The 15,675-nt window shown below is 47.6% G+C and overlaps 1 protein-coding gene across 7 annotated transcripts in view; it reads right to left on the bottom strand.

Moving 5' to 3' along the window:
* Positions 1–995: 995 nt before the first annotated feature.
* kdm6ba (lysine (K)-specific demethylase 6B, a) overlaps positions 996–15,675 on the bottom strand; it is a 55,368-nt gene continuing 40,688 nt past the window's right edge. For 6 of the 7 annotated variants that reach the window (XM_086059293.1, XM_086059299.1, XM_086059294.1 and 3 more), the window contains 21 exons: positions 14,621–14,717; positions 13,577–13,700; positions 13,304–13,399; positions 12,931–13,225; positions 12,777–12,854; positions 12,484–12,657; positions 12,231–12,401; positions 10,740–11,267; positions 7,118–10,206; positions 6,914–7,040; positions 6,277–6,382; positions 5,997–6,202; positions 5,796–5,923; positions 5,631–5,699; positions 5,410–5,558; positions 5,209–5,323; positions 4,179–4,366; positions 3,967–4,108; positions 3,720–3,846; positions 2,295–2,465; positions 996–2,228 (listed from right to left, as the gene is read on the bottom strand). In XM_086059293.1, coding sequence (XP_085915419.1) covers positions 2,121–2,228; positions 2,295–2,465; positions 3,720–3,846; positions 3,967–4,108; positions 4,179–4,366; positions 5,209–5,323; positions 5,410–5,558; positions 5,631–5,699; positions 5,796–5,923; positions 5,997–6,202; positions 6,277–6,382; positions 6,914–7,040; positions 7,118–10,206; positions 10,740–11,267; positions 12,231–12,401; positions 12,484–12,657; positions 12,777–12,854; positions 12,931–13,225; positions 13,304–13,399; positions 13,577–13,695 — 6,186 coding nt within the window. In that variant the 5' untranslated portion in view covers positions 13,696–13,700; positions 14,621–14,717 and the 3' untranslated portion in view covers positions 996–2,120. The remainder of the gene's footprint in view (positions 2,229–2,294; positions 2,466–3,719; positions 3,847–3,966; positions 4,109–4,178; positions 4,367–5,208; positions 5,324–5,409; positions 5,559–5,630; positions 5,700–5,795; positions 5,924–5,996; positions 6,203–6,276; positions 6,383–6,913; positions 7,041–7,117; positions 10,207–10,739; positions 11,268–12,230; positions 12,402–12,483; positions 12,658–12,776; positions 12,855–12,930; positions 13,226–13,303; positions 13,400–13,576; positions 13,701–14,620; positions 14,718–15,675) is intronic. The other variant, XM_086059300.1, reaches the window with a different exon arrangement.

The raw sequence follows: 15,675 nt of genomic DNA, 5'->3' as shown, positions 1-15,675 counted from the left end.
GGTTTATACAGTAGTCTGCTCACGAGATGGGAGGAGCAAGATGGCCGTTCTGTGACTTCAACGGCTTGCACGGGCGTATCGGCTATTGACTATCCAGTCATATATTCAGATCAGTGGGTGCCACGGACTTCCGACTTCCTTAAATCACACACACCTACGCTGTTTCCGGTTACTGTTGCAACTTTTTGGCAGCGTCCCAATACTTGCACTCCCACCCTTCTGCCCCTCAATTGCGAGTTCCCGTTGATGGGTGTGAGTTAGGGTGTCTTAGTTCTCTGTAAGTGATGCGTCGTGATGGCCAGATGACGACAGTTGGATGACGAGTTTGATCTTGAAGCTTTCAACCTCCACAAAAAGGTTTACTTCGTGAGGCTTCATGTGCATACTACACATGAAAATAACGCTTTTGGCCACCAGAGGGCTGGCCAAAAGCGTTCTTTTTTTTATTTTTACTTCTGCGATGCTCCGCTCACCCCTTTCATTTGAATAACATTTCGTCCTGGCAGTATGGACTAAAACTACCAAAATAAAAAATTAATAAATGACTAAAAGCGAAAAATATAAACGAATATAAATATATATATATATATATATATATACATATATATATATATATAATTCAAAAATTAAATACAAATGTATTTATGTATATTTTCGATTTTTTTTATTTTTAATCTGGTTTTATTTTCACGTCATGTATTTAGTCTTTCTTTTTTTGGGGGCAGTTTTGGTCCTCCATACTGCAGAGGTATGCTTACAATTTTATAGACAAATGATTGTATTTATAGTCGCAGCAAAGAGTTTAGTGGCGGTGGGGGCGCGAAACAACATTTTCTTCTTCCTGGGGGGGACTTAAACAAAAACAAAAAAACTGAGAAGCACTGAGCTAACTGCATGTCGCAAATCTTTCAGTACCACCCACAACTAGTTGTACCTAATTCAAGGGTTCATTATGCTGCTTTTGTCGTGTTAGTGAGAGGTGACCAGCCAGGGTATACAATTCGTCTCGGTTTATTAATAGTATTGTCACACAAGTTCACAAAGTGTTTTAAGACATGTCTGGCTCAGTTTGGTGTGGGTGTGTGTGTGTGTGCGTGTATGTATGTACGAACTTTCTACACAGTGCAGTTATAAATAGATGAGCACAAAGAAGAAGGAAATGGTAATATTGCAACAGGAAAAATAGAATTCTCATGAAAACAAAGAGAATTTTAGCACCATCTATCCCATCATAATCCTCGTCAGATTATAGAATAAAATCAATCAAGTTTCATCAAAGTTGCCCCAAAAAAATGAAAGATCATACAAATTCTACGTGAGCAGGGTGTCTTTAGTCTACAGGAAAATGTGGGGTTATATGATATCATATACATCAGAAGGGAGGAAAAAAAACTGCATCATCATCATCATAAAGGACAGCGTGAAAATGAGGGAAAGCCCTGTTTGTTTTGTTTTTGAGGAAAAAAAGGGTGTAAAAATGTTGCCATCCAATAAATAGAGGGAATGTTTTTTAAATTAAATGTACAATTTCCCCTCTCCAAGAGGACACACAGAACAGAACAAGCAGGCGAGCACCAACCAAATGAAACAAACTGAATATTCATAATTTCCAGGAGCGATACATGTATAGTTCATTAAAAAACACACAAAGATAAACTGAACCCCCACCCTAAAAAAAACAAAAAACATTATGAAAACCCGTATGTCTTGAAGCATTCCAAACAATTGTACATTTCAAAATTCTTAATGCTTTAGAAAAAAACCCTCCATATTCTCTATTATTAGTATTTTTTCCATTTTCTCTTTTCTAAATACAAGTGACAAGGCCAATGTGGTATATATATCTAGGCGAAACTAGTTTAAAAAAACACAACAATAAATTATTTTTATTTCAAAAACCAAACAGCATGTACAAATGTATTCAAGACAACAAAAGAAAAAGTTGTTTCACAAAGCACCATCTGAGAGGCGTAAACTGCTGCGTCTTGATCTGTAAACAGTGAGTAAACAACCCATTCGACTACCTTCAAGAATCAACATTGAAAGTGTTTATTTTTTTCTTTTGTCCTGACTCGCAGGAGTTTTGGTTGTGGCTGGGGAGACGTGGGAAGGGAGTCGTGTCACCGCGGCGAGGAGGGCGAGGACGAAGAGGAGGAGGAGGAGGATGAGGAGGAGGAGGAGGAGGAGCAGCAGGAGGCGGCGGCGGTGGCGGCGGCGGCGGAGGAGGCCTGGAAGAGACGAATGATGAGTGAAGGCAAAAGAAAGGACCAGCGAGGGCGACCAACGCGACGTACCAGGCTGAAGGCATCGTACATGCAGGTGAGCTCCTCCATGGAGTATTGCTCCAGCACCACCACGTTGTTCATGTTAGGGGTGCGCTCGCGCGCGCAGTCTTCGCAGTGCACCACGTACGACTTCCTGCTGCTGCTCTCGCTCGTCACAAACAGCAAATTGAACACTTCCATCTAGAACAAAAATATCAAATAGTAAACCCCCCCATTCATTCTATTTTGTGATTTATTATTATTATTTTTTTAGTTAAAAATAACTATTTTTCTTGTTTTATATCATGTGTAATTCCACTGGTGACCACTTGATGGAAGCACACTTATTTAGTTACATGTACAGTAAAGCAGAACAAAACAGGAAGTGCAGTATTTCAGCACAGCCTAGTTTTTGTTGACAATGACCAAACGTTATCTGCTGTAATCCTGCTTTATATTAATTATGCTTTATAGCTTAATTTTATAATTTACACCTTTGGGCATGATTATAGATGTATATTGTGGGATGCTGAGTTTGTTTGGAAAATACAGGATTTGTTTAGTGTAAGCATATTGCTTTCTTGATAGATTATACAGTATGTGTTTGAATAGTTATGGCCACCAGAGGGCGCAAGCACAATGTCAGTGCGACAGCAGTGACTTTTGAGAAGGGCTTAGGTATGCAACTTTATAAAGGGGAAGTCAACGTTAAACCTTTCTTGACAATAATGTCATATGCAGGCTTGGGGAGTAACGGAATATGTTACGTAATCAGATTGTATTATTTTTTTGACTGTATTCCAGTTTCAGGAAAAAAAATGTAATCAGATTACAGGTACATTTATTAAAAATGGGGATTACTTCGAGGGATTACAATTTCTACGATGAGAGAGAGTGCGAAAGAGGACGAGAGAGAGAGCAAGGGAGGGTGAGAGAGAGAATATTATGGTACTTGGATTACATTACTCACTACATTTTTTAGCAGGTAACTTGTAACTGTAATGGATTACATTTTAAAAGTAACACTCCCAACCCTGGTCACATGTGACCTCACCAGTCTAAAAATGACATTCTGATTATCATTATATTTGTGGAATATGAGTTATGAAGCAAAATCCAGCCATTTTTATCCATCTCAGGGGGCGGCCATTTTGCCACCCGCTGCCGACTCGGGCAACAGCCAATCACAGCTTACCTGTTTTCTGCAGTTGAGCTGTGATTGGTTGCTACCAGAGACCTGAACAACCGTGATGTCATTTTCACTCGACAGCAAGTGGCAAAATGGCCGCCTTCTGCTATTGATAAAAACTGCTGGAATTCACTGCTTAACTCATATTCCACTCACGCAATATTAACCAGAAAAGTATATTTAGACTCGTGGGGCAGCATAGAGCATATTGTCAAGAAATGTTCAGGGGGTTGATTTCCCCTTCAAGCACATCAGAGTGTACTCACGTCACACTCGTTGCAGTAGTAGGCAGGCTCGTCCTTGACTCGGCCCTGGTAGGAGATCTTCTTGCCTTGAGCCACCAGCTGGTCGCGCAGGATCTGGATGCGCTTCATGGACTGCAGCAGACAGTGTCTGCAAGGAACGCGAAGAGACGAAGCTTAACCACGTGCGACCCGTCCACCCTTCACATACCAACTGCGTCGAGCAGATAAAGAAAGCGGTCGGGCGAATATGTGTGAAACTCCTCCTCACCTGATCATCTTGTAGGTGTCTGGGTCAGTGATCTTGAGCGTCCGGGCCACGTTCCACGACACGTGAATCATGGGTACGATGGACTTGACCTTCTTCACTTCGTTCCACTCAAACCTTTCCAGGGCCAGCTGGTACTGGTAAGCTGCCCGGACCACAGAGCCGCACTATGAGGATGCCTGGCTTCATCTCGATAAATGTCGCTTTTCTCTTACCGTTCAGGGGTCCCACGTTCCAGGCGATGTTGTTGCACCAGCCCACGGCCTGGACCCAGTGAACCGTCCCGGCGTTGATCCACACCAAGTCCCCTGGCCTCTGGATGAAACGGTACACCGGGATGTTGGCGTTGTAGAGGTCCTCCAACACGGGCCACCAGGAGCCCGTCAGGTAGTCTACCCCGTGCCTGTGTCAAAGACAATCAATGTTGATGCAGTTGTGGTTACCTGCAGGGGTTAGCAACCCTGTCCAGTCAAAAGGGCCATTTTAGGTCCAATAAATAACCAACAATTTGTCTGGAGCTGCTAAACATTTTGAACATTGTGATGAAGGAAACAGTGAGTTAGTGTTTATTGTCACTTTTTGGACATATGTTTTTAAACTTTTTCATCTACCTTTGTCTCTTTTTCTGACAACTTTAAAAAATTGGACTGACATTTTTTTGGAATATTTAATTTCAATTTATTTAAAGAATAAAATACAATAAATATGTAAAAAAAATTTTTTTAATTACTACTATTTTTTTTTAAAGAGAAGCCACAGGAGAGGGACTAAAGAGCCACATCTGAATCCAGAGCCATAGGTTGCAGACCCCTGGTGTAGTATGTCTAATGGGCTCTTTGCACAAATATACTCCTTCATTTCCTGTCTTACACGATTGGACAACTTGATTAATCCATGTTTGTCTGGTCATTGTTGTCGTGGTTACAGAGGTCAGGCACACCTGGATTAATCAATTTGTCCAATCGTGAAAGACAGGAAATGAAGGAGTGGCACTGAGTTCAGGAAATAGTGGTTCTATTTCGTCCCTCCCGACCACCAGATGGCGGTGCTTGAAGCACTGAATGTTTTCCTTCGCATCTGGCGGTCGTCCGGGACTCACAGAACCGCAGTTCGTCGTAACGTTCGATTTGTGCAAAGGGCCCATTAAAGTCACGCGTCACTAATCGACTTTAAGTGCAGTCCAGCTGTTAAAACAGCGAGCCCTTCTAGGAATTAGTTCTTCAAATCATCTTCTCGGGTACTCACTTCTCACAGAAGTCATTGATAGCCTGCCAGTAGTTCTCGTGGACAGAGAACCATTCACAGTCTCCGGGGCCAATGTTGATGTTGACCGAGCAAAAGTTGTTGTTCTCCTGGTGGCCTGCGGGACGGACGGCGACGTACTCGGGTCAGTGACACACGCCGCGTTTCACGGGGGGAGATGTTGTCAGGGTAGGTACGGCTTACCTGGCGTTCGGCTCCCCGGAACCTTCATGTAGAGCTGGACGGTGTTCATGCCCAGGATGGTGTGTCCCACGTGGCTCAGCATGTTTCCACTGGACGCCACGCGCATGAACGCAGGCAGCTTTTGGAGTTCTTGCAGCTGCGGTTTCCACCTGGAAGACGCAAAAAGTTGGTGTTGTCATGTCCGCCTGCACGCGAGCGACTGAGCGGTCGCGGCGCCTTACCTCTTGGGATCCGACAGGTCAATATTGGTGCCAAATTTAATGATCTTCCCCGCTGGCTTCTGCTCGCCGCTGTGGATGGACAAAGACACAATTAAGTATTGCGTGTACACTGCAAAAAAAATTTGATTAAATTTCTTGCCTTTTTTTTGTCATAAAAATCTTTACCTGCTACTTTCTTTTGCATTGTTGTCCTTGTTCAGGGTTTCTGAGTTGCTGGATGACTCCTTGTCATCTTCTTCATCGTCATCTTCCTCCTCCTCCTCCTCCTCCTCTTCGTCGCTGCCTTTCTCCTCCTAATGTCAAATTGCGTTTACTCCGCAGCTCCCCCTGGTGGGATGAGTAGCCGCTAAAGTGCCGCTGCCTTACCTGCAGACTTTCCTGGAAGCTGGACGCCTGGTACTGAGCGTACTTGGCGATGGTGGTGTGGGAGCGGCTACTCTCACAGGGCCACGTCTGACCAGTCCCGCTGGGGTCCCAGTTTTCGTCTGCCGGCTGTTGCACCTGAGTCCTGACCTCCACCGCTTGCTCCGCGTTGGCCTCCACCAGAGACTTGGTTGAGAACAGACCCAAGTCTGCCAAACAAGAGGGATGGCTTGTGATTAACGCGTGTGATTGTGGAAGGGAAAAAAAGCGAAGACAAACTTACTGATGCGCAGAGATCCAGCCAGTCCTCGGATGACCGTGACGGGGTTCTTTGGGTCTGTGCAGAACTGCAGCAGCACGGGGGAGAAGGCGTCCCTCTTGCTCTCCAGCTGCACAAGAAAGAAAAAAAAAGCAATTTCAGGGATTGTATTTCATGCTATGTCATATAGAAATGTGTATGATAAAAAAAAAAAAAAAAAGTCCTTGGATATTTTTGTATGCTTGAATTTTGAGGAAAGAAAATTCTGTGAATCCTTAAACAAAAAAAAAAAGTGCAGTAATTGCAAAACAAATACTGGGAGTCTGTGCGTTTTGGCCTCTTGGGGGCAGTGTGGTGCCGTGCAGCCATGGTGGACGCACAATGAGAACAGAAGAAAGTTGCGATTGAATTCTATTCAAATCCACAGCATTTCTGCGTGAATATTGGTTATTTGAAGGACTATTACTATATGCTAACTTCCTGTTAGCATTTGAATGGGATCGGCTATTTTCTAGCATTAGCGCTAGGCTAGCGATGTTTTAAATGCACACCGTATGTCATTTTGCTTATCGTGTGTTTAGTTTTACAGTCAACTCCAACAGGAGTGTCATTAAATAGCTTAAAGTACGCTTAGGGACGGCAGAATAGTCAATTGTCTTACGTAAATGCTCGGCGTAGGAGGGTTGAGTTTCTCTCTTGGAATTGGCTCCTCTGACATCATGGTTGGCTTCACAGAAAAGGCCGGCAACAAGAAAGACTCCCTGAACTTCCCTTTCACTCGAGCCCCCCTGAGACAAAATACAGAGACGGTTATTGAGCATTAGTTTGGAGATTTTCACATGCCGGTCCCATGTGGCGTACTCACTTGCAAGATCGGATTATTTCAGCAGCCGTGTTCTCGATGCTGATCTCTCCCAGGGGAATGCTCTTGTCCTCCACCTCGGAAGCGATGAAGGTCTCCCGGTCGCCGCTCTCCACTTTGATCAGTCGGATCTTCAGCTCCTTGGGGGGCCCGTCCGACAGCGCTTTCAGCTTCAGTAAGTCGAGCGACGAGCCCGAATCGCCGCTCTTCTTCGACATCCACTCTGTGTGCTCGCCCTCGCCGGCGGAGGTCAGCCGTTTCTTTTTCTCAGAGTCGTGATGACTGCGGCTCTTCCCCTCCTTGCTCTGGAGGTTGAGGTCGCACAGAATTCGCCGGTCCTTCTTGTCCTTGTGGCTCTTGCCCTCCCTGTGCCGCCTGTGGCTGCTGCCGGAGGACGACGAAGACGACGACGACGAGTAGACCGTCTCTTCCCTCTTGTCCCGATGCTTCCTCCTCTCTTTCGTGTCTTCCTGCTTGTGCCCGTGCTTCCTCTTCTTCTCTTTCTCCCTCTCTCTGTCCTTGCGGTGCTCCTTCAGCTTCTCTGGCTTGTGTCTGTCCTCGGCTGTAGCGCGGGCCGTCGGTGTGTCCGTCTCACGAGAGATGGTGATCTTGCAGCCGTCGGCCAGCTCTGCCAGCGACGACTCGGAGATGGTGGTCAGACGTCGCTCCTCCTTGATGGCTTGGTAAAGCGTTACGTTGGGCGTGATCTCCTTCTGGACTCTCCTTCCCACTGTGATGGCTTCGTCGACAAGCTCCACCTTCACCTTCTCGTCTTCAAGCGGACGGGACGGGGAGGACTTTGGAGGAGGGAGCGCTGGACTGAAAGGGGGATTGTTGGAATCGGACGTGGGTGAGCCGCCGTGCTGTTGCCGGCAAATATCGGGACCCAACGAGAGCGACGAGGAATATTTGACTCCGAGCAGAGCCGATGGTGGGGGTCTCCCAAATGGTCCGCCTCGGTATGCGTACTTCTGGCTCTCCAGGGCCGTGGTCAGAGACTTGAACGTGCTGTTGACGCCAGTTTGGTGGAGATGGGGACGTTGAGGGGGCGGGGAACAAGACGGGGTCTCGGAGTCCTCCGCTTCCTCGTCCTCGTCGGCCTCGCTTTTAGCCCGCTCGGGAAGACCGTAAAGTTTGGCCAGGTCGCTGTGGCGGTAGGTGCTGTTGCCTGCTCCCACTCCTGTGTTTTGAGGCGAGGTTTTAAGGTAATCCTCCTCTTCGTCCTCCTCTTCCTCCACCTCCTCGTTAAGAGAAGACGTCCGGCTGCAAGGGGACGCCAGCGAGCCTTGGCGGCTGAGCACAGGCGGGCTGGCGTGGGGATCGACTCCAAAGTCTTCCTGATTCGGCTGACGCTTGAGTGCCGGGAGCAGGTCGGGGGCACAGAGGTAACTCTTGACGGGAGGCACGCTCGGCGCAAACGTGTCGAGGAGACCCTCGCTGTACATCTCCTCCTCCTTTTTGATGGATTCGTCCAACATGGCCATGATGTTGGCCAAGCCGTCGGGGAGCAGCGTGGACAACTCCGATGGTTCCTCCTCAAACGGAGAACTGTCCGAACGCAGGGCGGGCGCAGACACAGGGGGGGGCGGCAGGTTCTCTCTGGGAAAGGCCTGATATAGCTTGGGGGGCTCTCGGAGCGTGGGCAGAGAGCCAGCCGGGTCTTTGGACTGTTTGGGCGCAGCCTCCATGGCGGGGGGCTTGCCAGAGTAGAGCATCTGGTGCTGGTTGATCCCTGAGGTATTGTGCGTTGGGGGGGAGCTGCCCCACATCTCCCGCTGCCTCTGCTTCTCGCGGGCGTAGTCCGTCTGCGGCGTGAGCGGAGGCGGCCGCAGCCTTTCCAGGGGAGTGCCGCCGACGCCGCCGCCGACGACGCCGACGCCGCCGACGACCGCCTGGCCAGAAGCGCCGCCGCGGCTCAGCCACGGGTAGGGAGGCGAGGCCTGCGAGGAGGCGGGGGCCGGAGGAGTGGCGCGAGCTGGGGGCGCGTTGCCACACAGAAGTCTTTCCAGGCTCTCCATGGCAGTCTGCTCTTGAACCTTTTTCCGCATCACTTCCTCCTCCCTCCTCCTTTTCTCCTCCTCTTCCTTCCTTTCTCTCGCCAGCCTCGCACGCTCCTCCTCTTCTCGCCTCTTTTTCTCCTCCGCTTGCCTTTCCCACTCTCTCCTCTTGCGTTCCCGCTCTTGCTTTTCCCACTCTCTCTTCTTCCTCTCCTGCTCCTGCAGCCTCTCCACTTCCCTCCTCTTCCTCTCTTGCTCCCGCAGCTCCCACTCCCTCCTGCGCCGACGCTCCTCCTCCTCCCGTTTCTCCATCTCTCTCTTCTTCCTTTCCTCATCCCTCTTTTCCTGCTCCCTCCTCTTTGTCTCCTCCTCGCGCTTTTGTTTTATCTCCGACTCTCTCTTTCGCCGCTCTTCCTCCTCTCTCTCCTTCCTCCTCCTCTCCTCGGCTTGCATGTGGCCCTCGAGCTCTGCATCAAGCTTATCCAGCGCCTCCACGATGGACTGGGGGCCCGAAACGGGGGCTGGATGAATCTGCCGCTGACAGTACGCCTGTGAGGACACCTGCTGATGGCTGGAAGATTGGAAGTAAACAGGAGAACTAGGAAAAGGCTTTGACACTCTGCTCGTAATGACGCTGTTCGCTGTCCTGGGGAGCCCTGAGGAGAACAAAGACGATGACGTTGAACACGCAGGAACTTGCGCCACAGCCTGAGGATAGAAGGAGGTCTTCCCCGTGTTGACTTTGGAGGGTCCATTTTCTTGAGGTCTTCCTCGTACCTCATGGTGAGACTGGTTGACATTCAGCTGAGGGCTTGGGGGATATCCATGGGGACCTCCGGTGGAGCTTTGGGGTGTCGGCTCATTACTCCTCTGCCGGTTCCTGTTGGTGCCGTTCACCTGGCAACCACCATCTGAGCCACTGCTGTTGCCATAGCCACCGACGGAGCAGGAGGAACGATTGGGCGTGATTACAGGGGTGCGGGTAGAGATGACGGGGGGCAGGCTGACGTGAGGTTGATGCTGACTGTCTGGACCCTGATTGTGGCTCTGCTGGTGATGAGGTATCAATCCTGGAGGTCTGGAGATGCCGGAATCCTGAGGGATGACATTTACATTATTATCAGCAATCACCACATTTAAACACTCGGGGCCTGATTTACTCAGATTTGAAATGGTATGTTCACTCACACTAACAGATTGCGCAACGCTGTCGGCAACATTTGTGATAGTGACGGAAATGGTCTTATTTAGAAAAAGGTTATGCGTTTTTTGGTAGCTTTGACGATTGAAGTGATGCGATTGGAAGGCAGTCACATTTATAAGAGACATGGCATGACTCCTTCTTGTGATTGGCTCTAAACCAGCCTTTAGAACATTCAGAAAAGCTCCCAACTTGCAATGCTGGATCGACGATATGTCTCAATAATATTTGTTTCTGGGAATTCAAAAAGATAATTGTCATAGGTGACCTAGCATGACTCCTTCTTGTGATTGGCTCTAAGTCAGCCTTTAGAAACAGAAGCTCACAAATTACAATGCTGGACAGATGATACATCCTGAACATTTTTGTTTTCGAAAAAAAAAAAGCCAAAAATAACTCGAAACCTAAACTCAAGTCCACAACTCACCAGCGGGTGGCTGCTGGGCCTACTCTGGTACCTCCACACATCATAAGGCCCACTCTGCTGAGGTACTGAGGTGGCGCTGGTGGGAGGCAGTGCAGGCGCTTGGGGGCCGCGCTGCCCCAGTCCAGGGTGAGGCTGAAAGTGGCTGTAAGGCACACTGCTGCTGCTGCTGCTGCTGCTGCTGCTGCTGCTGGCTGCGGGTTTTGCTGGTGAAGACTGGGCGTGCCGATGCGGATCTCTGTCCCCTCTGTTGGGAGCTAGCGCCCCGGCGAGAGGGCCTCTGTGGCTCTGGGGCTCCGTAGCGTGACAGGGAGGAGCTGGCCCCAGTTTGGCAGTGGGGCTGAGATAGGACGAGTGGGGGGACTGCTGGTTGACAGCCTGAGGTTGGAAGCAGTCCCTCTGCAGAGGAGGCGCACATCCCGGGTTGTAACTAAGAGGAGGCGAGTTCAGAAGCGGCGACACGGTTGCGGGAGAGGGTGTGGCCAGTGGCGTCTTTTGCGGGTAGCTGCCCATTGCTTGTTTATGGGCCTCCTGAACAAGAAAGAATACAATATTAACATTCAATGTGATGTTCAGATAGATCAGGGGTGGGCAACCTTTACTGTCAAAAGAGCCGTTTTAGGCCAAATAAATAAGAAAATAAAAAATCTGTCAGGAGCCACTAAACATTTGAATATTGTGATGAACGAAACAGTGTGTCGTGTTAGCCTAATGTATTGAGGACCCAAGAGCTAATTAGGGCTGCAATATAACAGAAAAATATGCAGCATTCAATAGTTTGAGATTCATTTTCTTCAACCTTTCGTCTTCTATTTTTGGATTTTATTTTTTGTGTGTAATTTTTCAGACTTTGTTTTTCATACATTTTTAGACTTTTCTGCCTTTCTGTCAAATTTCTTACATTTTTGACAATTTTATGGTAAGAATCTGCCACTCTTCCCTTTTTGTACATTTTATGGCTATTTTGGGACATTTTTTCCTTTTTTTTTGCTACCAATTTTCTGACATTTTGGGTCATTTTGTGTACATTTTATGTTAATTTTCGGGATTCCTTCTTGTTTTGGACATTTGTGTTCTTTTTTGCCTTTGTTAGAATCAATTTTCTGTGTGAGAAATTTCATGGACATTTAATCTATCTATCTACATCTATTTTTCCTCTTCTTTTTTGGACATTTTTAGGTAATTACAATTTTTTCCCATCTACTTTTCGTCTCTTTTTTGTGAAAGCTTGAAAATGTACCTAAATCATTACATAATTTAAAGAATATCCATCCATCCATCCATTTTTTTAACCGCTTAGTCCTCACAAGGGGCGCGGGGGGGTGTTTAAAGAATATTTTATTTAAAAATAAAGATAAATACGTTAAAAAGTTTTTTTGTTTTTTTTTTAGCTCCACAGAGTGCCACAGACTAAAGAGCCACATGTGGCTCCAGAGCCTAAGGTTGCAGACCACGGAGATAAATGATAGCACCAATAACCGCTCCGGTTCTTACAATTCGGCCATGGAACTCTGACGGTGGCGAGTTCTTGCGATCACAACTCTGAGGCTGCCAGGTATTGTTGTCCTTCTGAAGCGGGTTCCAGAAGGCTGGTTTGGGGTGGTGGGGCTGAGAGAGCAACGCCTGGCCCGGTCCAGGGAAGCGTTGCTGGCCAGGATGCAAGACCTGCACAAAAAGACAAAGTGATCATGTGAGTGAACGAGCAAAGAGTTTTGAAAGGGTTCGAAAATGGAAATTGTCGCGTTACCTGATCCGAACTCTTTTTCCTTTTGCTTGGGCTGGGCCATTCCTCCGTGGACGAGCGGGTGGGCGGGTGCGCGGACGGCGCAGGAGTGTGCTGGATGACAGATTGTTCGCCAAGTGGAGGGCGCGGTCTCTTCAGCTGACTACCGGCCATCTTGCCAGCGGGTCCCCTTTGCTGCTAAGAGGACATTTCAAGGAGCAATAAGAGAGTATGTAGTCGCACCAGAGATCAGGTCAGGATCGCTGCCGTGGGGTGGGTGATTAAACATGATCACAGCCAATTAGAGAGGCGCTCACCTGATGCACCTGAGCCCACATGTCGTCTCCCAGCAGTGGCGGCCCCCGGGGGGCATGGTGCTCCTGAGGACCCCCAAACTAAACAGGAAAAAAAAAAACATTCAACAACAGCGCACAAACTCGCATTTGAACTCAAGCCAGCATGTGAACTCACCTTTAGCGGTTGGCTCGGCCTACTGGCGGGGAGATGCGGGTTGGGGGGGGCCCCGCCGCTGCCCGCGTAGCCGCCATTATGGAGGCGGAGTGAGTGCTCGGGGAGAATCACGCCTGGATGTCCTTGGGGAGGATGGTGGGATTCGTACAGCTGGCCGAGTTGCTCCCATGCCCGGTGAGGAGGGGGAGGGTGAAGATGATGAAGAGGATGATGAGGAAGTGGCCTCAGCTGCTCCCTCGGCAGACCCGGCAACATCGGCTGCGGGAGATCCAGCTTCTCTCCTCCTCGCATGGGCCTGGGAAAGAAAACAAAAACAAAATAGTCAATTAGTGTTGCACTGCGGCGTCAATTTCCTACTTTTACGTGAACTTACCCATTATTAAAGAATTTATTGGGTTGGTTGAGTCCATGAATTGGACCAGGAGGTAGATGGGAAAGGAGCTGGTGCTGGTTCATTCCAGGTAAACACCTGATGGACAGGACAAGACATCAAAGGACACGTTAAATTACACCGCATAGCTTCATCCAAAGTAAAACAATTTTTTTTTTTTTAAACAACTATCTTACAGGGTGTTCCAATTTGAAATGAACACGTGTGTGTGCGGTTAGAGAATCGGTTTGTGTTTGTGTTGGCATGGCAACTCACCTGCCAGGTGGCTGCCAGGCGCGGCCGCCCACGGGAGCCCAAGGTCCCCGGTGGAGTCCATCCAGAGAGAAGGAATCCCGTGTGCCACGCCCACCAAACTGCTCCACTGCGTGATGCATCCAGCCTGCGGGCGGGAAGCACGAGTCACCAAACGGCTCTGTGCGATGACCCTCAGCGTCGCCATTAAAACATTGTCAGATAACACAATAACATGTCCTATGGCACGGGTGTCAAACTCGAGGCCCAGGGGCCAGATCTGGCCCACCACATTATTTTTTGTGGCCCGCGAAATAAGGATGCACCGATTATCGGACGGCATTGAGCGGTGAATGCTTGCGAATGTAGCGAATTTGGGGTTTTCATCAGGATTTGTCAGATGTTCACAGACAGTTTTCACTTGTCGCAAAGAAATTAGAAATTTGTTCAGACAATTTTTCACTGTTTGTGAAGATCTTTTGAAACCTTTTAGGAACCCTGGCAAAAACTCAAGTTAGCTTAAGTCGCCCAAATGAGATACAGGTAATTTTTCATTGATGTATTTATTTACATTTCAACTTTACTGTATACAAGATTATGATACTGACACTGGGAACTCCCGACACTTTCTTATTAATTTTTTTTTGGGTTGGAGGGGGGGGGGGGGGGGGTAAAATTAAGAAATCATGTAAAATTTTGGGAAAACATTATCTACAGTAGAAAATTTCAGATAGCCTTTTACTTAGTTTTTAATTTAGTTTAACACATGGTGATGACCCGGGAAGCTCCCTGCAATTTTTATCATTTTTAAACAAAGCTGTCTATTCTTTATATATTTAAAATTAAAAGAAAAACTTTCAAAGTGTTAAAAATGTGAAATGTTTTAACAAACATGCTTAACGGCATTTCAACAAAGTACATTTTTTAAATGTTGACGCTAATATTTACTACAAAATAACATCGGCTTGAAATATCGGTTATCGACTTACTAATAATCAGTATCGCCCCTGGGAAAAAAATCGGTCTATCACTTTGTCCATTCCACTGATTGGAGGTGTTTCTACCCACCAGACTAGCCGTGTCCGTGAAGCCCTCCACTGCAGCACAGAGAGGGCCTCACTCCAGTGCTTGAAATATCTCAACTGTCCCGTTCCTGGGTCTTCAGCTGTGACAGGAGAGACAGGAGAGTGCTTTTAAGTCAAAATAATTTTTCACATCCAAACTCATGTGATTCTAATATAATGAAGGCCTTTGTGTGTGTTTTGGCTGCACTGCATCATGCGTCCTTTAGGGGGCATTAGCACAACAGTCAGAGGATTATTATCAGGGCCCAGATGGCTATGGGGTGGGGGCAGGTGGGGGGGGGGGGGTCACCTACGAGGACATACCCTGGTTACTGTAATCCTTCTAAAGGCCTTGTGATGATAAAAGAAAAAAAAGACTTTCTGTGCCAAGTGTGTCTGTAAGTGTACGCAAGGATGGAAGTGCTGCCAAGTGTGAGGAGTGGGCGCCTGTGTGCATAAATTGTGTGCCTGGTGGATACACGGGGCTTTAATCTCATTACAGCAGACACGATGGAGGAAGGGGGTGGGGCAGTGGCAGACGGTCTGAACAGGACGGAAGGATAGATTAAGGAGAAACGATGGAGATGGAAGGAGTGAAGTGTGGGAACAGAGAGGACACCCACGCATCTTCACAGTTGGCCGTGAAAAAGTAGACACACAAAAGGGAAAACACCGACTGGCCACTCGCTCGCCTCCCTGCTGCTCTTGGATCAGCAGATGACACAAAAGATGGAAGGTGGCAACAATATACAAAGAGGCTTCCAAAGCACTTCATGCCATTCAAGATGAGATTCTCACATTTTTGGGGTGAAAATATTCCGAGGATATTTTTCAAAATCCTAAAGACAATAAAACATAATGAAATAGATTGCTTACTGTAATGCAGATGATTTTATTGTTTGTTAAAAACATATCAGAAGAGGACCTTGAAAAAAAGTATCGCATATTAACTCATTCACTGCCATCGACGTTCAAATTCATTTGAACTATTTCTATCAGTTTCACTTCCCCCCCACACACTTTTGTTAACAAGAGTATGAAAACATAGAAAAAAAATTA

This window comes from Leptonotus elevatus, chromosome 17 (assembly GCF_054856555.1).
Source record: "Leptonotus elevatus isolate MCC_2025b chromosome 17, RoL_Lele_1.0, whole genome shotgun sequence".
NCBI lineage: Eukaryota > Metazoa > Chordata > Actinopteri > Syngnathiformes > Syngnathidae > Leptonotus > Leptonotus elevatus.
The sequence above is the reverse complement of the archived record's forward strand: the minus strand, read 5'-3'. Positions and strand labels throughout refer to the sequence as shown.